Genomic DNA, 23,926 nt, shown 5'->3' on the forward strand with positions numbered 1-23,926 from the left:
GGTGTTCCCAGCGCGTCTGCTCCCGAAATGGACAGAAAAGAAGGTAAGTGGGGATGGGACGACGGGGATGGAATTCTTTGAATTGGGGGGAGGAGGGCTGGGGAAGGGGAACAACACTTACCTCTATCCCTGCCAGGGACAGAAAGGAAGGAACATTGTGGGGAGAGGGATTCCCGGTCAGGTATTGCCCCGGCAAAGGCCAATGAGATTGCATGTTACAATCTCATTGTCCCTTGCCGGGTACTAATAGGCCTTGTGAGCATTCACTACCTGCCAGTGCATGCAGAGAGAGAGAGAAGGGATGAGGGAGTGTGGGGTAAGTGCTAGGTGCACCAATGAGGAAAGTGCTAGGAAGTAAGCAGCTGTTAAGTGACTTGGTGAAAGTGGTCAGCTGCCAATAAATAAGTGCAGGCATGTGGAAGCATAGGCCAGTGGGTGCAAAGGCAATTGCTGCGAGTGGCCTAAGGCTGAAGGTGATTGGGTGTGACAGGTAACCAATCTCACCCACGTTCCCCTCAAATGTCAACATCCCACATTTATCAGTACAAAGAGAAACTACAGGTGGATTGGACAGATTATCAAGTTGCCATCATGGATTTTGTCATTTGTAACTCAACAACTCTACCTTTGTGTCCTTCTTCTCCAGCCATCAGCCCGTCAGGTCCCAACACCTCCAGCACTCCTCTACATAGGCCATTCTGATGCCTGAGAGTCACCTCAGCGCGTCCCATTTCCATCGAGATAAGTGAACTGGCATAGCTACAAGAATCTTTAATCAACATGGAAAATTGATCATTTTAGCACGTCTCATTATGTCTCGTAAACAGTTAATGCGCCAGTAAGAGCACGTCTGAGCAATTCTTCTATGTTTTTTTTAATGAAACTATATCAGTGCACCTTTCTTATTAGATTGCATCCTGTCTATTGATGTGCATTCTATTAGCAAGTGACACCAGACATGCTGTACTTTTAAAGGTGCAGTATGAGAGCTTCTTATTAAAGTTGCTATAATGTTACATCATTGTTACTGGCCCTCCACCACTACCATTAATCAATAGCTGTTTTGTAAACAGTGACACAGTGTTGTTCCAGGATTTACTTAATGGTGATAGAAAGTCATGGACATGTACGTTTTTTTTAATTTTTTTGGCACTACCCATATCCACAGATGCCGTCCCTAGCTAGAAAAGGCTGAGAGGTCCAGGCCATCTCAGTGCAGTGCTATTAGAAGCTGGTGCCGCTATGCATGGGGGTCTATTGGGGTCCCGATTCCCTTCAGCATGCCCTTAATGTTCAGTGCAAACCTGGCCTATAAGAGGTTGGGTGCAAATATGCCTTGCAAGGGACGTGGGCAGATGGCTGGAAAGTCTTCCTTTATTAAAGGGTGGGGATAGGAGTGTGAGGAGGATAGTAGTGTGGGGGAGGCGGTGAGTGATTGACACTTTTGCAGATGGTGCTACTGCCTACCATAACTGCCTATCACTGCCTTAATCAAGCAAGTCTTCCCTTCCAATGGCATGTGTCTCACAGTGTACTACAAGACTGACAATTGCAATTTTCCCAGAGGTCCTGTCGACCTGTTACTATCCCATTGTTCAGTTGTCTCTCTTCTGTAAAGAAAGTGGTCCGTACAACTGTAAAATGCATGATAAATGGAAGCCATTTCAGGATTACCTTTGAATCAAAGCAAGGGTTGCAAGTGATGGAAATGTAGAGAAGAGGCAAACCTCATCAACAACTCAACCAGCTTCAAACTGTCCAATGAGTCAAGTACGTGTTTTCCGGAGACGCAGCTTCCTCTAAAAAGCTTGTCGTGCCTGTGTGCAGATGATCATGTCACGTTTAAAGCTCACCTGACGTGTGAATGACTCTCTTTTAAGCTTGCAGGCATTCCTTTATAAGCACTAAGTGGTTGAAAAGTCTCATGCCTTTCCTGATGCCCAAGCCCTTCATGAGTTCCCACTGGAGGACATGTATGTGCTGTAGTAGGTTCTCTAGAATATGTATGCATTGCTTTTGGTGGCGTCTGCCCTGCATCTTTCATATGCAACACTTGCAGCAGAAATGTATTGCAGCAGAGATACGGCCCATCTGACGATGCTGGCAATCAAGCGTGACACCAGGCATTTCTGACACAAGAGCTCCCCAATCTCAGCAACCATGCAGTGACACAACTTCACACACCAGCACCAAGCAACAGATTGCTACACAGGCTTGCAATAGTCCGCCAAAATATGTCTCACCTCATGCCAATTCTCTTGCAATAACACACCTAGAGCAGGGCTGCTTACACACGTATTTTTTTTTCTATGCCAAACACTCTCTCCCAAAAATATTGGGAAGTCAAGCTAAATAATGAAATATGCATAATGTTAGTCCATGACGGTCCCCAATACTCGTGTGACTGCTTTACTGTTCACCAGCAGGTGTTTGAGAACAAAACACATACATATTTTGTATGTGCAATTTTGCATATGGATGTATTGCACATTATATGAAGGGCTCCTTAACGAGGTACATATGCATAATTGATACAATATTGTTTTAGAAATTTGTATTTGTATTTATTTTTATTTATATGGCACCTTACTCCAAGGCGCTTTACAGTTTAACAAAACATAGAACAGTAGAAGCAAACAATATACATGAATTAGACCAAAAAACAGTATGTAGAACAATTTACATGTGAGAAGGGGAGGGGGGTGGGGAAGGAAGGGTGAGCGAGAGAGATTAGGGAGTAAATTACATAGTAGGAAGAGAGATCATAGGGAGGCAGGGGCAGAGTGGATAGAGCTGAGATGGGGTAATAGAGGGAGAGAAAGAAAGAAAGAAAGAAAGAAAGAAAGAAAGAAAGAAAGAAAGAAAGAAAGAAAGGAAGAAAGAAAGAAAGAAAGAAAGAAAGAAAGAAAGAAAGAAAGAAAGAAAGAAAGAAAGAAAGAAAAAGTGAGAGAGAATAGGGTGTCAGGGGGGTGAAGAAGGAGTGATTTCAAGGAGGAACGGAATGAAGAATAGGTGGGGATGGAGCGGATGGAAAGAGGCAGGGAGTTCCAGTGTAAGGGGGCAAGGAGCTGAAAGGAGCGGAAAACAGAAGAAACACAAGGGGGAGGGGAAACAGAAAGTAAGAAGAGATCAGCAGAGCGAAGGGAGCGAGAGGGCATGTGGAATGAGAGGAGAGAGGGGAGATATGGAGGGGCAAGGCCATGGAGAGATTTAAAGACAAGACAAAGGAAGTGAAATTTAAGTTGGGAGTGGAAAGGAAGCCAGCCTAGGTTGGAAAGTGAGTAAGAGATAGAGTCAAAGAGAGAGAGAAGGTAAAGGGTGCGGATAGCAGAATGGTAGATGGATTTGAGGGGGGCAAGGTGGGAGGCAGGGAGACCAAGGAAGAGGGACAAACAATAGAAGAGGCGAGAGAAGGTGAGGGAAATCACTATTAAGTGCAAGATTAAACACATTGTGTTGTGATCTGTTCAAAGGATGTTCATTTTGAGCAGTCATAGGGTTCTGTGGATTATGTTTGACCATCATTCGCTAAAAAGGGGTACACCCTGCACCAAACCCACTCCACTGTAAATCTTGGCAACACTGATTCTACTCTTGAGCTTTTGGAACCAGTCACAGTATAACGAGGCACTGGTGCAGAGGCAACACAAGAAGAGTATGACTATGTAGAGCAGTTTTGGTTGTGCGCTATATACACAAGTAATACCACATACATAGTATCTCAGGACCTTTGTATAGCAGCAAGACACAGCTCAATTGCTTATTAACTTGTGTTCCTTATTAATGTCTTGCAGATTGACGGTGAGAGCAGAATGCCCCATGCATCTAGAAGACTTCCCCATGGATGCACATGCCTGCCCCTTGAAATTCGGAAGCTGTAAGTTCATAACCTGCCTCTTATTTTCTTTTGAATTTGTATTTATTTAGTTTTAATATAGCGCTTTACACCAAAGCACTATACATAAGAATGGTACATTTAAAATTGAGATACAAATAGAAAACGCTGCAGAGTTCTGTGTTTACATTAACCTTCTTAACCAGTGGAAAGAAGATAAGAGCTTACAGAGACCCTGGAAAGTAGGATAGAGAGAAATGGACCGAAGAGAGAATGGGAGAGCATTCCAGTGTAAAGGCACAAGAAGAGAAAAATAATGAGAACGAGACTGAACACAGGGAAGGCGAGGAACGATAAGAAGGGAATCGGAAGAAAAGTGGAGTGAGCGAGAAGAAGTATACAATGAGATAATAGAGGAGAGATATGGAGGTGCAAGGCCATGGAGCGATTTCAAAACTAAACACAGAAAATTCCATTTTATATGGTGATGAAAAGAAAGCCATTCCAGGCCAACCAGAGAGGACGCAATAGAGTCACGAGGAGCAAGGAAACAGGATAAGTCGAATCAACAGGAACGAGCAGAAAGAGAGATGTGATGACTAAAGGAGAAATCTAAGTCTAAATAAAGACCCAGATTGCAGGCCGTAGAAGAAATTGGGTAACTGCACTGGGTTAAAATGTATGAATGGTGGGGAAGTGGAGGTGTAATGGAGGTGGAAGGAAATAAAATAACCTCAATTTTAACAGCATTGAGTGTCAAGAAGTTGTCCGTCATCCAAGATTTAATAGCAAGGAGACAGGTGCTCAGCTTAAGTTGAATATCATCAGTGAAGTGCGAGAAAGATAGAAAGAGTTGAGTGTCATCAGCATAGAAATGGTGAGATAGCCCAAAAGAAGAAATAACACCAGCAAGTGAGGAGGTATAGAGAGAAAAGAGGAAAGGACCAAGGAATGAGCTTTGAGAAACACCATAGATAAGCAGAAACGTTTTGGAAGACGTCCGGGCCCAAGAGACTGAGAAAGTCCTCTGGGACAGCTATCACTTGAACCAAGATAGACTAGAGCCAGAAAAACCAAACAAAGACAGTGCAGGCAATAGAAGAGTGTGGTCAACAGTGTTGAAAGCTGCAGAACAATTCAGAAGAATGAGAAGAGAGGAGGGTTTAGAGTAACGTGCAGAGTGTAGGGAATCCAGAACAGAAAGGAGAGCAGTCTCTGTTCAATATCCAGGACGGAAACCAGACTGAAAATAAGGAAGAATGGAATTAAAAGAGACAAAAGTGGGAACCTGTGAATAGACGATGCATTGAAGAATATTAGAGCGATATGGTAGAAACAAAATGGGGCAGAAATTAGAAGCAGAGGATACATCGGCAGATGGTTTCTTCAGAATCAGAATGATAGTGGCCTGCTTAAATGAGGATGGAATGATATAGGAGGATAGACAGGATTTGAACAGAATTGAAAGCTAAGGGACGAGTAAACAGTAGACTTTTGAGATGAGTGTGGATGCAATAGAGTCAAATGGGGAGGAGGTGGTGTGAGCTCGAGCAAGGAGGAGAGAGGTCTCATTATTAGTAATAGGGGCAAACTCAGCAAAGATTTCCCTGTGAGGTATCAAAGAAGTAAAAGCAGCCAAAGGAGCCAATTGCATGATAGAAGATTCAATAGCGAAACAAAGAGTCCTTAGAGGTGAAATAAAAGGCAAGGTCAGAAGCAGAAAGGGTGGAGTTGATTGAGTGATCATAGGAAGGGGGAGAAAGGAGATGCAAAAGGGTTTGAAACAGCGGTCTAGGATTATAAGACTGTGAGTGTAAAAGGTCCAAAAAATAAGTTTGTTTGGGAGAATGGAAACAGTTGAGCATGGAAAGATGCATAGGAACTGTAGTTTCCTACATATTTTACCTTCAAAGAGCATCTTTCTAGTCACCCGAAACAGGTTGCATTGCATAGAGATGGGGAGAAAGCCATGGTTGAGTTTTTTTTTGTGTGGGACAAAAAGCTGAGGAGAGGTAGAGTGGGTCGAGAGACGAAGAGAGCAAGTAAGAAAGAACAGATGCAGCCTCATCAGCCCTCAGAATGGAAAAGGATGCATAGGAAACCAGATTAAGGGTGCAGGTAGGAATAAAGAGTGCACTATTGAAGTTGTGCACATAACGCCGAGAGTAAGAAGAAAAGAAAAAGTTGGGGGAGAAAAAGTGCGAGAAGGAGACGTTGGAGTGATAGAAACTGAAAGAAGATGGTGGTCTGACAAATAGACTGGGATAGAAGATACAGCAGATGTAACAAAAGAAGAAGTAAATATAAGATCTAAAGTATACAAACTTGGGGAGCTTTTTTGGCCACACTCTTAAACCTCCGCGACCTTACATTAAAATAACAGCTTGTCGTGTCGCAATGATGTGTGCAGGAAACGAATACCCAGAGTTCGCCTACTTCGTATGTCAAAAATGAAAAAAGGGGGTCCACACACATCTGTTTCTGCGCCACAGGAAGTATCACTCAAAACTTGTTTTTTGCATTTTCTTGCATTAAAGTGCATGCTTTTTTTATTTTTGGTTAAAGCCCATGTTGATAACACGTGTTTCGGCACTCTTAGTGTGCCTTTTTCAAATCTGGGCAAAAGATTCTCTACAGGTTGCTATTACAAGCCGAACAACAACACATACATGTAATTTGCGTGATTATTTACAGTGCGAAAGAAAGCATATTTATCAAACAATAATTTCCATCAGTTATCACAGTGCAAATTAAAGCATGTTTAACATCATAAATTTCCATCATGAAAATAAAAATTACCACATACCATCATGATGACCAGTTGTAGGGTTGATACATACGTAATGGTAAGTATTCCGAGGGAGATGGGAAAGGCAGAGAGAAAAAGGATAAGGCGTGGAGGGACATTGTGGTAGAAATGTATAAGGAAATAGAAGGAAAGAAACACAACAACATATAAGAAAAGAGTTAGCGCTACTTAGCTTTGAAAGTTCCATTTTGTCTAGTAATGTGATTAAATACAAATGTTCTCCAAATAGGGCTTACCTATCTCTTGGCGTTCAAAGTGTCTGTAGAGAATCTATTGCCCAGATTTGAAAAAGGCACACTAAGAGTGCCGAAACACGCATTATCAACATGGGCTTTAACCAAAAATAAAAAAGCATGCAAATTAATGCAAGAAAATGCAAAAAAACAAGTTTTGAGTGATACTTCCTGTGGCGCAGAAACAGATGTTTGTGGACCTCCTTTTTTTTCAAATATAATATCTAAGCAAGCACTAGAGATATGAGAAGGGGGATGGAAAGAAAGAAAAGAGGAAAGAGGAAAGGGGAAGTGAGAATCAAGAATAGAGAGAAATGTAAGAGCAGAGCGTGTCGTTAAGAGATGGAGGTTAAAATCACCAAGAACTATGAGAGGAATAATAGTAGTAAAAAAAACAGGGCATCAATGTCCTCAAACATGAGGCTACAGGTCCAGGTGGGTGGTAGTTCAGTAAAAATTACTGGAACTAGAAGATTGAGTGGTGAACATAGAGTATGGGAATTCAAAGAAAGAAAAGTAGGGTAAATTCAATGTGTGTGGAGTGAAAGTAAATGAAGAGTGATATAAAATGCCAGTGCCGCCCCCATGGGAAGAGACATACTTTGTATGGCAAAAAAGATGTAGAAGAGGTAGAGAATGATGCATGTGTAGTAGTATTAATAGTAGGGATCCAAGTTGCAGTAATACAAAGGAATTGGAGATTTAAACGTAGAAACATATCAAGTACAGCAGAAGATTTGTTACAAAGTGATCTAGCATTCCACATTCTAAGATTAAGTGGTTTAGCTTTAGAAGTACAAAGGGGATATGTAAGGTTAGCAAGGTTCCGGGTTGACGTGGGATGCCTGATATCTGCGGAGCATGGTGGCATTGTGTGCACTAGAATCAGGGTGCCCAACAATACTGCAAAGATGGATAATGAAGAAGCAAACACAGATATGGTGCCAAAGTAAACAAGAGATGAATGAGCAAAGTGTGTCAGCAATGTGGAGTCAAGCAAAATAGTCGGTACCTGTGGCGCAACAGATGAGCAGGCATATCGGGATGACGATGCACCCGGCATTGATATGATATGATATGGCATTTATAACGCGCCTATACACAAGTGTTTCAAGGCGTGACGAGGCAAGGGAGGGGAACAAGGGGAACATACAACAATCCTACTAGGCCAGGTGTCATTCAGATCATGCAAGTGCGTGGGAAGGGAGGAAGGAAAGTGCAGTACATGGGAATAGATAATAACAATAAGTATAATAGCGGCCAGCATGTGGCAAGTGCATGAGTAAGTGCGGACATCAGCTATCGAGGTCTGACGGGGGACTGTAAGGATACCTCTGCGGACAGCTGTAGACAGCGAGGTCTCGACTTGTCCTGACTTTGCCTGGGCTTCGTCCAGGGCGGAAGTGATGTAGTTCCTAGGTTGTGTAAATTGACTGAGGAAGAAGGTGGGTGTGAACCTACGTGTTGCTTGGCAACAGAGATTGTTGTTGCAGCGCTGGAGGAGTGAGCAGGCCAAGTGACACAGACACCGCGTACAAGCCTGCAGATGTCAGTATGCAAGCAGCACACGCCCTCACAACCAGACGGAATGTAGATGGACAGCAGACCAGACCAGTCCAACAGCTGAAGATGATGACCGCGGACCCCGCAGATAGCGAGGTCTCGACTTGCCCTGACTTTTCCTGGGCTTCGTCCAGGGTGGTAGTGATGTAGTTCCCAGGTCGCGTAGATTGGCTCAGGCAGAAGGTGGGCATTAACCCAGGTATTTAAAGCACTGTTTTACTAAACATTCAAGTGATTAAATATACCTGAATAACAAAGCATTTTTCAATTGGAATGTCGTGTATATATATATATATATATATATCAGTTTGATTTATTTCAAGGACAGCAGTAACTAGCGTTGGAAAGGTTTGATGCAATAGTGACAGAATGGTGTTTCAATTGGATAAAGACACATACATGGGTGTAATAAGTTTCAGAACACAATCACCAACTACAACATAACTCAGGCAAATACTTTCAGCAAAATTCAAAACTAGTAGAGCCTCACAGCCACATGACCACCAATGATGAAACATGTAATGTTTCTTTTGTTTATACTGCATATAACAACAATTATAAACCACTTTTCGGTGTTCTGATTTTGAAGCTAGGGAAAATAGCAAAGGAACATGTAATGATATGCCCAGGATCACACAATTTGGTCAACGTGGAAGAAAAGTCACTTTCCCATTAACGGGATGGCCATTGTATTCAAGTGATCAGTTCTTTCTAAACACTTTGGTTATGGTTTTGGAAAATAAGCTCACAAAATAAGAACTGAATTTGAAAATGACAAACATTTGCTGCTCAAGAGCAGAAGTTCAGAATAGATTTAGGCCTTGTTATTATATGAGGGATCCTATGCATGCAGCTATGTGCCTTCATTCCTAATATCTAGGAATGTGTTTGCCTTGTCGAGTGAATGGCACACTCTGGTTCCCATTTTATATCACCGACATGGTTTTGTTCTCCTCTTAATGTTTTCATGTCACTTTTACTCTTAAGGAAGGCAGTCTGGGTTTTAAATGCTTACCAACCTTGTATGCATGGAATGCTAGTCACTGTAGTCTTTATCAGGGACCCAGGAACCAACTATCCACCACATTTATTTAGTACAATCCCCTCAGCTGGGGTAGGGGTTGGCACCCTGAGTAGGGGGCTCCACAGTGGGGGGGGGGGGGTGGTGTCACCCAGTTGCAGTCCTGCTGTAGTCAGGAGTTGAAAAGTGTTCTGTTTGCCATAGGAGGGAAGTATCCCCTCTGGTTTACAATTCAACAAATCTAATTACATGTCCAGGATTTTCATCCACCTAACTCTTTTGTGCCTCTTGGAGAGAGACCAGGTTTAAAAGCACCCTTGCAGCATGGAATGCTGGTCACTGTAGTCTTCAATGGGGAACCTGGAACATGCCCCCTTCGCCACGCAAACAAACACATACAATCCAGATTGTTGTCATTGTTGATATCCTGCATGTTAGTCTTAGCAGTGAATGGCGGTCGCATTAGTTATGGTTCACTAACCTCCAAATCAACCCTCTCTGTTGATCTGAACATACCAGGACAATCCTACAGGTAAGGGGTGAGGGTGACCTACTGTTACCCTACCTCCCTATCAAAGAGCAATGATCAAGAATTACATGGACACTCAAAATCCACCTCAATAAATACATAGAAATTGGTGAGAGCCCACAATTTTCTGACCTCTTTGCCATTCTGGGGATACCTACCTCACCTGGCCCAGGTCATTGTATTCCATCACGTAGGAGTTGCAAAGAGCCTACAGGTACTTGCCCCCACTAATGGCAGTCATAACGGAATTACTCTGATGTAAATACACAAACTAATCAAGTCTTTACCTGCAGAAGATTCATAACAGCTACGCTTTCATAACACCACCCACGCTGCATCTACCTACTTTAAGAACCTAAACAAAGCTCTCTTTGAGAAAGGATCCCTCTGTTGTGCAGTACTGAACAGAAATCACAAAAAATGGATATAAACGCAACAAACCTGGAAAGGATGGAGCCAGTCCAGGATGAAGCCAGGGAGTAATTATAGGTACTCAATGCCCCTACCAAGTATGTTCACCTCACCGATCTTACAGAATTAATTCACTACATTATATGAGGGGGACACCTGTTTGAAGACCTTTCAAAATATGCCATTTTATTTTTAAAGGAAATATATCAAAATTCCTCACTTTCCCAACTCTGTTGAGGAATTCCCTGGCTATTCCAGAAGGTAAGGGAACACACTCTAACACTGGATAACTGGCCCTCACACTAAACAGAAAACACATAAATAAAAGGCATAGCAATTCAAAATGACATGAAAAATATGCAATTTCCTCAATGACCTTCTAATGTCCTGGGGGATTTCCCTTCCCCAGGATTTGAAGTCACTTCATGAAAAATGTTCAACCACAGAAAGAAAATGCCTTAACTAAGTTCTTGATGATTTTAAATCCAAAATTATAAGTTAATCAACAAAAGGTTACAATGGTAAAACATCTCCTCTTTGGGTAAAAGAGTAGTTCAAAGAGAATGTGATATCCACACTGTTAATGTTACAGAGTTCTTGGTTAACATTTAGGACTTCTTGTATTATAGATGTGACACTCAAAAGCGTATGTTTGTCAGGACTCATTCTTAATACTGCTACTTCTACTTCTATTTCAAAAATAATTCAACAGCTTCAATGAATTTTAGACAGGCTTCAACAAGATAGATTTTCTAATTCTTTCAAGCCCCTAAGGTAGTCAAGGCACTCTTCCTCTCAATACCTTTTTTAAAAGGACAGTCTCTTTGCCTCTCTTGTCTAACTGCCACAACAACAATTTGGGTTCGCTTGCAAGACTCACTTGTCTTTTGCTCTGACCGTCCTGGGCATTACAGGTTAAGTCCGCCTCAGGATAGTCTTTACAAGCCACCAAATCCCTTTTCCCAACTTCACCTTTGTGTTTCTCGCCGCTGTCAGAGCATACAATTACCCAGAAGCCTTGGTGCCACTCTCATAGTTTCAGGTAATACTTGTGCACTTGTATGGTAGGCCTTTTGATTGTTAGTAACTTCACAATGCACCAGGATTGCTCCAAACTTTGAGAAAGGGTCAGCTTCGCACTTAGCATAGTGTACTTCTTGGCTTAGGCAATGATTGTTCTCTTCTTCAGCCATGTATTCTCTTGTAAATGAGAGGTATGTCACTTTTATACAAGGTATAATGTTCTGTCTTTCCGGAGAAACCACACATGATCACTTGTTGATGTAATTTTCAAGCTTTAAAGGTGGGTGTATAATTGTATTCCTTTAGAAGCAAAGGATAGAGTTCAGGCCTCCTTGGGCAATCACAATAAGCCATATGCGACCATTCGTTAATGTACTTTTCCCAAAGTAAAGATTGTAACTTTGATATTTTCAGAGTTAGGTGTTATTCAGTGTTCTTCGCAGCATTCCCTTTCCTTAACTAGGGACATGCGACCACTCTCTGAACAATAATAGTCTTCGGTTAATGGAACAATGGGTTTTAACAGCGCTAGCTTCCTACACGAGCCAGAAGCCTTTTACTTGATACGCATGTGTTAAAATCCCATTGCTCAAAGGATTCTTAATACAGCAGTCCACTTGCACTCACTGAAAATCTTAGGCGAGTGGCGAAAGAGCTGGTTACTGTTACCGCCAAGGCTTGCACAATGCTTTAGCATGCCACATTTCACTCAACAGCTTCTGAAGCATTTGCTCTGTGGGCCACACTGCTTTCCCTACTTCTACTACAACTTCTACTGCTTTTGGCTCTATAGGGACCCACACCTTTCTCCTGACCGGGTGTCTCCAGTCTGGCAACATGTCACAGCAGTCTCCTCTACTCCCGAGACCCTCATATTGATAATTGCTTCATACTTCAGTGTTCAGCACACAAGCAGCTCAACAACCACAGCAATCAGTGGCACATGGGGAAAACTGTTTCTCCATTACATCCTCCACTGAGCAGCCTCTGCACTTTAGAGTTTGGGGGGACAGGACTCTCTCAGAACACGCAGGTGAAATCTGCAGTCGCAACGTTCCAACATCCCTCTTGTTCTCCCACTTCAGCTTGGTTTGCCACCCTCATGCCTTCTTTCTGCTTCTACTACTGCAGCTTACACTCCAGCCAATGTTCCAGCTCCTTCCTCCTTTCTCTCCCTGACAGGGACTATTATGCCTCCCAGGTTCAGTAATGGTCTTCAGGTGTTTGCTATTGGCCTCAATTGCCTTACTACTGCAATGGCTACTAGGTTTAATTGCCTGACTTTGACAACTGCATGCCTCTTCAGCCCTCTTCCTCATCTCAGTCCCTCTAGGATTCTGGGACTTGTAGTTTATTTCAACAACATTAGTTGTTAGCATATTTGAGTTACTTTTAAGGGTAGGTTTAATTCCCTTCAAGTTATTAGGAGATGACTATGAAGATTAGTCTTTACAGAGAAAGCTAGTTTACTGAAGACAACATTGCCATATTCCTTTATATTGCACCCTTGGGATTGAGGAAGGTGGTTAGCTTGGGTTGCCAAAAAGGATCTTTGTTTTCGTAAAGTTTGCTTAGCTTTTACAACATTAAGATCCACAATTGTAGATCTAACATGAGGGTTAGGGACATTAAAATGACAATAAGCCATTACCTCTTTAGGTACCCAGAGTAGATTTTTCCTTTCAGAGGACAGATACTGCGTCTCATCCCACAGAATTATCTCACCAGACAGGGCCCTGTCTTCTCCCAGGTGATCATCCCGCAGTACACCACCCCCAGGGTTGGGATCAAGAAGTGCCTGCCTTCCCTTGGACACCGGGGAGGAGACTTCAGGCAGGGTTTCAGTGAGGGATCTGCAGGACTCACAATTAATACAGGTAGGAAGGGGGAGGATTTGTTGGCACCCATTCCCTTGCTTTGCAGCAATGAGTAAGAAACACATGTTTATTCACCAGCTCTCCAAACCTTAACAACTAGGAAATTTGGAAGGTCTATACGTACCCCATTTCCTATCATGAGAGCAGGCGAGTACCTAACCAACACACAAGTGCTATACAAAAAAATGATGTCATGAGCAATCAATCAAAACATAACATATGTTACTATTATACATAGATTAAAATGGCGGTGTACTCCGTTTAATGTGCATATAAGTGCATATAAGTGAAATAATGGCATGCCTATACAACACCTGAAATTAATTAATTCAGCACGCCATTAGTGTGACATTTCATTATAAATGATGCTGCATTAAATGAGAGCATGTTTGGGGTGTGATTGACACATCTTGGACTGTGCTTATTTGGGAACATGGCAGAATGTTGTTTTTGCATTTAAAGATCAACCCTGCACTTGTATTCTGGTCATGTTGATATGCTTTTCATGATTCATAATTAGCTCATCGTCTTAAAAACAAGTATATGCATTGACTGGGTTGGGCGCCATCAAGTTACTGAAGTTCGAAATAATTAATTTAAAATTCAGCGTGTCGCCTTGAGGGGGAAACAATTGAAACACTGCCCTCGAAAATGCCACGGATTCCTTATATATAAGCAGAAAACGTGCATTTCCTCATTATAACGACCATGGAAAACTAACAAATGTGTTTCTGTTGATCTGGTTACTTCGATGGAATGCCATCACTATTTATATGACTGTCTATTAATGCTTAAAGAACCGGGAGGATGTTGTTCATCAGTAACTGGTTCAATGTTTGTGGTTTCATACATTGTGTTACACTGTTCCTTCTTCCTGCCGGTTCCTATGTGTGGTTAGTTAGATTGTATGCTTTTTGGCTGTTGCTGTGATTCAATGAACGTGATCCAACGTGTGATCGAGTGGGATGTTGATTTCAAAGCGTTTCTTCGTCCATCTTAGTCATGTTCATTCTGAAAGTGCTGTTGCAGCGTTTTTTATCAGCTCTCAACCAACAGTAACATCATCTCGTGGTCATTCACCTGATTGGCTTACAAAAGTGGCGGAGATAGAAAGTGATCAAACCCAGTAAACAAAAATGGAATTGCCAACAGCACAATCGTGCATGTCCAATTTTCTTACTATTATCTGCTTTGAGAACTGACCATGTGCATAGCCATTCATCCAGCCTAGACCTGGCTAAAACTCAACTGGGTTAATGGAAACATTACCATGTTTAGACATATTGTAAAAAATTAAACAAACACGTTTGAGATATAATTCTAATTATAATAGGTCATTTATAATGCGCTTAATACCTAGAGGTTTCTAAGCACGGACCCGGGGATCGAACCTGTGTTGCTCTGCAGCAAACGTGTTGCGCCTGAGCTATCCTTCCGAAACACCAACCATTTGTGCATTCGACATGCAACCCATTTGTTACTGACATGTTTTTCAATGTTAAAGATTTGTGGTCGTTCTTTTGTTTCCAAATCGTCCTTTGATTGTATGCATAGCAAGCTGGAACCCTCACTAGTGATTTGTGTCACCTTCCCATTTCTAATTGAGAAATTTTGAAAGAGCACATTGGAGTGAACCAGAATTTCCGTCATGGAATGGTAACCTTCTATAAGAAAATAATTTGTATGCTTTTTCTAGGTTTTGATTATGTGCTTTGGTGAGTAAGACAAGTCATATGGTCCTATAATACGATCACTAGAAATAAACATAATAACATTTTAAATAGAACACATTTTCAGTGTTGGAACAATAACATTATTTTGCTTTGGAAAGATCTGCTATTGCAAAACACAGCCACCCTCGCATCAAGATATCTGTATTTTTTTGTTTTTCCTCTTGTCACCGAACTGTCAAAAATGTCTGAAATGGCTGAGGCAAATGTGTAGCTGGCCGACAGCTCTCATATATATCCAGCCATGATTCCACTTTCCCCCATTTTTCAATATTAGCCCTCAGTCGGGAGAGGGGGGATTTACTATCAATATGGCACTCCAAAATCAGGGATGCATAGCCCTGGTGCAGCCCCTCTTTAGCCCCAGTCTCTAGTTAGATATATAAACAAAAAGGCAGGGTGGCAGGGGCGCTACTCTGGGTGCCAGCTGCAGTAAGCCCAAACAGTCCAAAGGTGTTCTCCTCCCAGTGCGCTTTCATGTATCAGAAATCTTCAGGGAGGCTGATTGGATTCAGGTGTCCAGGGTTGACTCCCTCTGGTAAATACCAGGATGTGGCAACAGGGAATTCTGGTAACTGTAGTGTAGAGCCAGCTAGGATCCAATTCTCCCCCATTTTTCAAACACATCCCCTTGTAGGGACTTTTCATCAACATTCATTTCATGTCATGTCATCTTTGATGTTCTGGCCATTATTCTTAACATTGCACGGTGGAGGTGCAAGTTATGGTTGCTTAGCTTACCATAAGTGGTGAATTTCTGGGTTTTTTGGCTTTACTTGTAACCATAACATCCCTTTAACAAAGTTGTTCACTGAATTTCATAGGTTTTGTTAGTGTAACTTAACCATAACATCCCTTTAACAAGATTTTTTCTGTGAATTTTCTATATTTTTATGAGTGAAAATATTTCATGTTGTTACTTCACCGTATATAAGTTATTAATAATTCCTCTTTTATTATCTATGAAAGAACTGTAAACTTCCTTTAACACACATATTTTTTGCCACGCATACTGATGTGTGTCGTCATATGCATTACATGCTGGGGATGCAAGTTATGGTTGAATTGCCTGGGGCATTAGGCTCAACCATAACCCCAGCCCTAACCAACCACCCCTGTTATCCACTGCACTTACCCTGCATCATAGTTCAGTGTCCACTATACCCTCATAATGTGACCAATGGCCAGTGATCATGGCTTACAGCCATTGTCAGTCTCCACAATCCATGGCACATGGGCTTCAGCCATGCCACATTCCCCAATAGGGAAATCAGAGTAGATATTTGTCCTTGCCAATGTCCAGTCCCACTACCCGGCAGCAAAGTGATATCCCTATTTTTTGTATTTATTTTTTGACACTTTGAAAAAAGTAAAACACAGCACAGAATTGCAAAATCATGCTTTCAGGTCCTTGCTGATGCTCATCGCAGGTTTGCAGCAATCCGTCCATCACTTCGGGCTCCAGCCACAAGCAGAATTTATTTTCCCATTTAAACCTAGGGCTTCGGGTGTCCCCCCGCAACCCATTAAATGGTATAATGGGTCCGTGGGTCGCAGGGGTGTCCCCAGCATCCATTACATGGATTGCATCATCAACACCACTGCCTTTTTGCCGCAATTATTGTACAAGTTTTTTCTGTGATTTTAACACACAGAACCGGGTTTAGGCCATGTGGCATGCCCCAATAAGTAAATCAGAGTAGGCATTTGTCCTTGCCGAGGGCCAGTCCCACTGTCCATGCACCAAAGTTGTATCTTTTTTTTTTGTTCTTACATTTTGATACTTGGAAAAAATAAAACACAAGACATATTTTCATAAACATGCTTTGAGGTCCTGCTGATGCTCCTCGCAAATGTTTGCTGCAATTCTGTCCAGCACTTCAGGCTGTAGCAACAAGAAGAAATCTTATTCCAATTCAAACCTATCTAGATTTCGAAAATCTTTACCATATAGTCGGCCCCTGGTGGCCATGCTGGTCCCTTGTCGTCATGGCCAGTAGCCAGATTGTCTGGGTATAATCTGGCCACTGCCCATGGCCACAGCCTATACGTCAGACACCAAAGGTATGTCACTATTTTTATACCTACATTATGACACTTTTCAGAAAATAAAACAAGGTCACATTTCCAAAACCATGCTTTCAGGTCCTTGCCAATGCTCCTTGCATGAGTTTGCTGGGAATCCGTCCAGGTTTTCTATTTTGAAAAGTGTCAATACGTACAAACAAAAAATAGTCATGAGATCACCAGGGGTTGCGGATGAAGATGGACATGTGAGGATATCCACTGCCAATGATAAGCTTCAGAGGGGTTCTTCCCATGCTTCCAAGGAGCACCCCGGTGGGAACAGTGCTCAGAGGTGGAGCAGAGAGGGGAGTTCCAGCTGTCCCCCTGCACCACCCCGCGGGGCAACTAGAGTCCCATTGTGTGCCCAGTCCCAGGCAACGAGGAGGAGCCGGCATACCCGAGATCCTGCAGAGGCCACAGAGCTTGAGAATCTGTGAAGCTGCAGAGGAAATATAGTGAGGCCACCCAGTGACTGACTGATGCCAGTGGGATATTGAGTTTGGCAGCCGCAGTGGGGGAAGTGTTAAAGAGTGATTAACACAGCCCTCCAGTCGCTGAGCTGGAAGATCCAGGATTAGGCCCCTGTGGCGGCAATAATAGGGCTGCCTCAGGAACACCTCCAGCCAACGGAGATCAGCGATAATTGAAATCAAAGGCTGAAGCCGTGAGAAGGAGCCACGTTCTTCTTGGACCTGATTGAGGGACAAACTTATATGGGGCGGGAGACCCTTGTTGCATTTGGTGCCCTGAGACCTCGAGGAGCAGCAGGTTGCAAGCATTGAAGGCGGTAAGGTCTGGGGTGGTCCCGGGGGCAGGCCCAACTGTCGCAGTGAGTGCAGGGGCCCCAGAGGCTTGACACAGCCCAGCAGGTCACCCACAAGGGCCAGGGAGAAGCAGGGATTCTGAGAAGGGAGGGTCCCACCTGGAGGCCTACATCAAACACCTGCAGAACAGTGGAGTCAGCCAAATAGACTTGGGACCATGGAGCCTGTATCACAGCCCCCTGGATATCAGGTGGGCCCTGGCTAGACCAAGTGATGGAGTAACAAGGCATCTTTGGGAGACACTGGTGAGTCCCCCCAAAACGTGCTTTGTGGAGTGGCTCTCCCAGGGCTCTAAGACATCCTACCACATTAGAACAATCTGGATGATGAACAGTTAATGGAGTGCAAAGCTGGAGGGGAGTGGTGAGCTGGCAGCAGGGCCACTGGGGTAGGGTTCAAGGAGGCCTAACACAATGACACACAGAGGGGGTAAAGACCTGGAAAGGGGACAGAGTGGGGATCAAGACATGGCTTTGGTCCCGGGCCAATGTGGAGAAGCGAGAGACCACAGGAATCTAATCCCTGCAGTGCTACCAGAGAGTCTCAGCGACAGACTGTGAAGGGGCACAGAGCGTGAAAGACACCATGTTGGAGGGGACAGCCACCTCATCTCTCACTAGGGATGATCTCAAGAAGATCTTTCAAGAAATGAAGGGCATCCAGAACTACATCCAGGCGTCGATCTCTGATCTGAGAAGTAAGGTTGACAAGCTTGAGGACAAAATGGCGGGGATGGAGAACAACCACTTGCAGGTAAACTTACGGGACATGAAATATGAAGCGCGATTCACGGATTCAGAGACCCGGGAGGGCTGGGGGTTGTTGGGGGAAACTTGGTTTCCAATTGAGTTTCTTTGCCTATTTTGCAATATAGGAGTCGGGCCATTGGTTGTGTTTTCTAAATGGTACACATTGACATAGGGGGCCGGGCTAATGCACTCAAAGTAGTGACCTTAAATGTCAAGGGCCTGAATTCACCCACCAAGAGGTCCCTGATGGGTAGAGAATTTCGCAATGGTTGTTCGGGAGATGAGGCTAGTATGAGGGGAGGAAAGTGCATCCCGGAGGGCCAAATTAGGTAGGTCTTCTAGGCTTCAGGGCCTACAGGAATGGTGGAGTGGGAATCCAACTTAATCAGAGAATACACCTAGGTGAAACACAGGTGTGGCGGAAGGCGGATGGTAAGGCCCTATTAGTTTCCGGCACCCTGGAAGAAGTACAGGTTACCCTGGCCACAGTATACTGCCCTGGGTCAGTTCCAATGTCTATGCAAAGTTATGGGGGAGATACTCCATCGAACAACAGGCCTACTTTTTCTAGGGGGGACTTCAATATGTGGGAAAACCGACACATGGACCACAGTGGGGGAGACAGTCAACTAAGAGGCAGGGAACCACAGGAGGGGGAAAGGAGGTTCTTCGGTTACATGACTGAGCAGGGCCTGGTGGATGTATGGAGGGAATGCCACTCGGCAGACAGGGGCTTTACCTTTTTCTCCCCAGCCCATGGGTCCAAAAATCGAATGGTTCACACAACAGCAACATGTGCAGAGGACCAGTGAACTTATCCCCATTAGTTGATCAGACAATGACATGGTGGACATGGGTATCTTGATGGCGGGCCTTAGAACGAAGAATTTACTATGGTGCTGTAATGACATACTACTTAAGGATGTGGTGTCACTGGGGAGATGAGAGTGGCGATAGAAGAGTACTTTAGCCTCAATGATACCGGGGAGGTGGAACTCATAACGGTCTGGAAGGCTCCCAAAGCCACATGGAGGGGCCTCCTAATAAGAGGATTAGGACCTAGGAAGAGGGTCAGGACCCTCCGGATATAGAGGCTGAGGAGCGATATAGGGGACTGTAGGCTGGGGCGATGGATCGAGGGGAAATGGATGGGTATAAACTGCGGCTCGCAAGGGACAAACAGCGGGAGCTGGAGGAATTGGAAGTATGGAAGGGGGTGCCTGGTCTATAGCTCCTCAGACAGTGATACTACAAGAAGGGGGACAAAGCGGACACCTTGCTGTCAACTAGGCTGTGAGGCCAGAGAGCAGACCATTGGGTAACTACAGTGGAGGAATCGGGGGCTCTTTATGTTCCACCATGGGGGAAGTCCTTCAGGAATTTGCCACGTTCTATGAGCAGTTATATGGGGAAGAAAGGGTTGTCGAGGAGGGAGTATTGGAGCAATACCTTAATGGGGCGCCCCTGCCTACCTTGCACGAGAGCGAGAGAGAAGACCTATAGATGCTGATCACTCAGTAGGAGGTATTGGTGGCAATTCGGAGTTTGAAGTTGGGGAAGGCCCCTGGGGATGATGGTTATACAGCAGGGTCTTACAAAACATTTTCGGGCTGTTTGGCCCAGCACATGGCAAAGCTTTTGAATTACATCTTAGCCAATGGGAAGCCACCTCTGTCATTTGGTGGAACACTAATAACGGTCATTCCTAAAGCAAGGATAGACCATTAGAGCTGTAAGTCATATCGCCCGATATCCCTCTTAAATGTGGATGCCAGGATCTTCACCAGGGTGCTTGCATCGAGAATGGAAAGGGTTATGCCAAGACTAGTGCACTCAGACCAGGTGATTTTTATCTGAAGCAGGCAGGGGGCTGACACACTGTATAAAACGCTACATCTGATGGAGGCCACATCAAAAAGGGAGGGCAACCCAGTGCTGGTCACTCTTGATGCTGAAATAGCATATGACTGGGTAGATTGGAGTTTTCTCTATGGGGTCCTGCACATATACGGGTCTGGGGAATGGGCCATGAAGGTGATACAGGCACTGTAGGCATCCCCGGTGGCAGCTAATGGGATACTGTAGTGGTCCTTCAGCCTGAGGAGGGGTTTGAGGCAAGGCTGCCCGTTATCAACAAAGTTATTCACACTATCGGTGGAGCCTCTAGCCGAGCAACCCAGAAGGGCGCCCCAGGTCATGGGCATTAAGGTTGGGGAGAGGGAATTTAAAGTGAGGCTAAACGCTGAATGACGTCCTACTGAATTTGATAGATCCACAGAGTTCTATTCCAGCAGCCCTGGAAATCATTGAAGAATACGGGACCTACTCAGGTTTCAAGGTGAATAAGGGAAAGTTGGTCATATTTCCATTTGCAAGGTATGGACAGAGGGATGTGGAGACTCTTCGGCCCCTGGGACTGGAAATCCATTTAGAAAGCATACAGTATCTGGGAGTCACCATTGTTAGACCTGTTAGACTTGAGTGGGGCCAACCATCCATCCTTGTTCACCAAAGTGAATAGTGATATGGCTGGCTGGGGTAAGGGTCACATCTCATGGATGGGGAGGCAGAATGCCCTAAAAATGAATTTCCACCAGAGGGTGCTGTATATGTTCCAGATGCTATCCATAAAGGCCCCAGAGAACCTCCTGCAGGAGGCCAAGGCCCAAGTGGTATGGTTCCAGCAACCAGAAACCAGCAACCGAGGGTGGGATATGATACTCTGACACTGCCCAAAGTCCGGGGGGAGTGGGGCTCCCAGACTTGATGTTATATTACAAGGCCAGGATAATACAATTAGAGTCAAGGGGCTATCACCTCCTGTCTGTACCCTCATATCTGTAACACAATCTAGACAGAAGAATATTTGTTAAAAAAGTTATTCCTAAATTTCTTATAGATAACTATTTCGCTGTGTGTTCCTTCTACCTTCTACATTGTCTAACGTTCCCTGGTGTTCGCTGGTGTGACGCCTACAAACGAGGTGTAGAGGTCCTCGCCCTTTCCTCTCTAACTACTTTCCTACACCTAAAAGATCAAGTGCACACTTATTGATGGTTGGTTATCGTCTTTAAAATCACCGCCCTCAATATGTGTGTCTTATCAATACTGGCTATCCGACCTATTGGACAGATAGTGGTTAAAATAAGTATCCTTCAAACAGTCAGTCCGTGTGTCTATTAGGTTGGATCACAATGATGCTTTCTTAGTCAAGCCCTTTCATCAAAGTATGGAGGGTATCAGAGTTTGCGTCATCAGCCCAAAACCACTCCAATAACAGTCAACCAGTTTCAGCGGTTCTAATCATTGGCCGCTTTCTTCAGGACAAGTAATGCTAATTCTGCATTCTGCATAAGATATGTGATTTCTTTTCAGGTCTTCCATTTTATGGGCACTTGGAGGATATCTTCGAGTTTCCAACAGGCATAATGGGTTGCTTCCCGGGCCCTATGGGGTAAAAAAATAGACAGATGGGGCATCATCAGTCTTTGAGTGCTTTCTATAAGTTTGCAAACAATACAGGCATAGATGGGGGATAGGAGTGTATTGACCTGTCATGGGTTTCTTGTGGATGTTGGATACTGATCTTGTGTATCCTCTATGCTTATTGCAGTTGAATCATTTTCTTTTAACAGGTATCTAGGGATAGATCAATTGTACATTACTCTCATACCTCTACACCTCGTTTGTAGGCGTCACACCAGCAAACACCAGGGCTGGTTAGACAATGTAGAAGGTAGAAGGAACACAGGGAGAAATAGTTATCTATAAGGACTTAGATTTAGGAATAACTTTTTTAACAGATATTACAAGGCCACACAGTTGAGAGCAATGGTAACACACCTGCGGGAGGACCCTGATAAGCAGTGGGTCTACTTGGAAAATGATCACAAGCCCCTGGCGACGGTTGGGGAATGGCTCTGGATCCCAAGGGGGCAGCTCCCTAGGAGAATTAGAGAACAGCTGTAGCTGGGGGTTTACTTGGACGTGTAGAAAAAGGGAGCCGGAATGCTGGGGAGTCACTATATGCCCCTCGCCAATGAGTCACATTTTTAGACCCCCAACCCCTGTGCGGGACAAGACACCTGAGCCAATGAGATATCAGAAATGGTTTGAGGCGGGGCTCTCCAGAATTGGCCAACTGTTAGTGCAAGGGAGATTTATAGGGACACATGAGCTGGAGGCCAGCCTGGACATAGGAAGATTGCCCGTACTTCTCTACCACATGTTGAAAGTTGTCTTCACCACAGAGAAATAGAGTGATATGATCCAAAGGGACCTCACCCCCATAGAGAAGGTGCTTGACAGACCCTAGAAAATAAAGGCTCTCCTCTTGTTGCTCTATGGGGCACTGCTAGAAACATCTGGGGGCACGGTCGAGGGACTCCGGCAAAGGTGGGAAAGGGACCTGGGTCTGGACTTGAATGAGCACCTCTGATAGCAAATGTGTCAGAGGGCCCTTGAAACATCGATAGCCTGTCAATACAAACTCCATGGCCTGACGTTGCTGCACCTGTGGCAATATGACCTGATGCGTCTCTCCAAGATGTGTTGTAGATGCCCTAAGGTTCAGATATATTGGGCTGAGTTTCTTGTGTGGATCAAAGATGTGGAAGGGAGGGAACATGTGTTGGAACCGATGTTGCTATAGTTCGGTTTGGACAATCAAGAGGGGCAAAGTCACACCATGCCTCATATGACTCACTTCTTGTTGTTGGCCTTGAGGGCATGCTTAGCGAGACACTGGAACAGAAGGGAACTCCCGAGCCTAAAAGAGTGGTCTAACACAACAAGGAACATTTGTCTAATGGAAAAGATAACAGCAGCAATACATGGAGGGAGTTCAGGGATAAAGGGGGAATGGCAGCAGTTCTGCACTAGATTCAGGTAGGGAAGGGGTGGGTTTAATTACTCATTATGGTCCCGATCGGTCCCCGCTGAAGCATGTCTAGGCTGAAGGTGTGCATTATATTTCAGTTATGTGTATTAGACCTCTCTATGCTGAAGTTGTTTAATGTGGGTCGGAAACCTCATATATACGGGATATGTTTGAAAGGTGTTGTGGGGAGGGTACACAGGGGGGAACAAGAACAGACAAAGAATCTTGTGTTTGAGACATGTGCCGGGGGTAACTACCATCCAGCTGGTCTCTACTTTTCCTTGTTATCATAAAATCAATAAAACTTAACTTACAAAAGAAATAGTCATATAACTTAGCCCCCACTTGACAAAATCCTTTCAGACTTTGCACACAC

General features: G+C 44.1%; 1 protein-coding gene across 3 annotated transcripts in view; it reads left to right on the forward strand.

Moving 5' to 3' along the window:
- Window positions 1–23,926, forward strand: part of GABRA1 (gamma-aminobutyric acid type A receptor subunit alpha1) — an 834,827-nt gene that overhangs the window by 484,872 nt on the left and 326,029 nt on the right. For all 3 annotated transcript variants that reach the window (XM_069654274.1, XM_069654275.1, XM_069654276.1), the window contains exon 6: window positions 3,795–3,877. In XM_069654274.1, coding sequence (XP_069510375.1) covers window positions 3,795–3,877 — 83 coding nt within the window. The remainder of the gene's footprint in view (window positions 1–3,794; window positions 3,878–23,926) is intronic.

The sequence above is a fragment of the Ambystoma mexicanum genome, chromosome 3q (genome assembly GCF_040938575.1).
Source record: "Ambystoma mexicanum isolate Mex_15411 chromosome 3q, UKY_AmexF1_1, whole genome shotgun sequence".
Taxonomy (NCBI): domain Eukaryota; kingdom Metazoa; phylum Chordata; class Amphibia; order Caudata; family Ambystomatidae; genus Ambystoma; species Ambystoma mexicanum.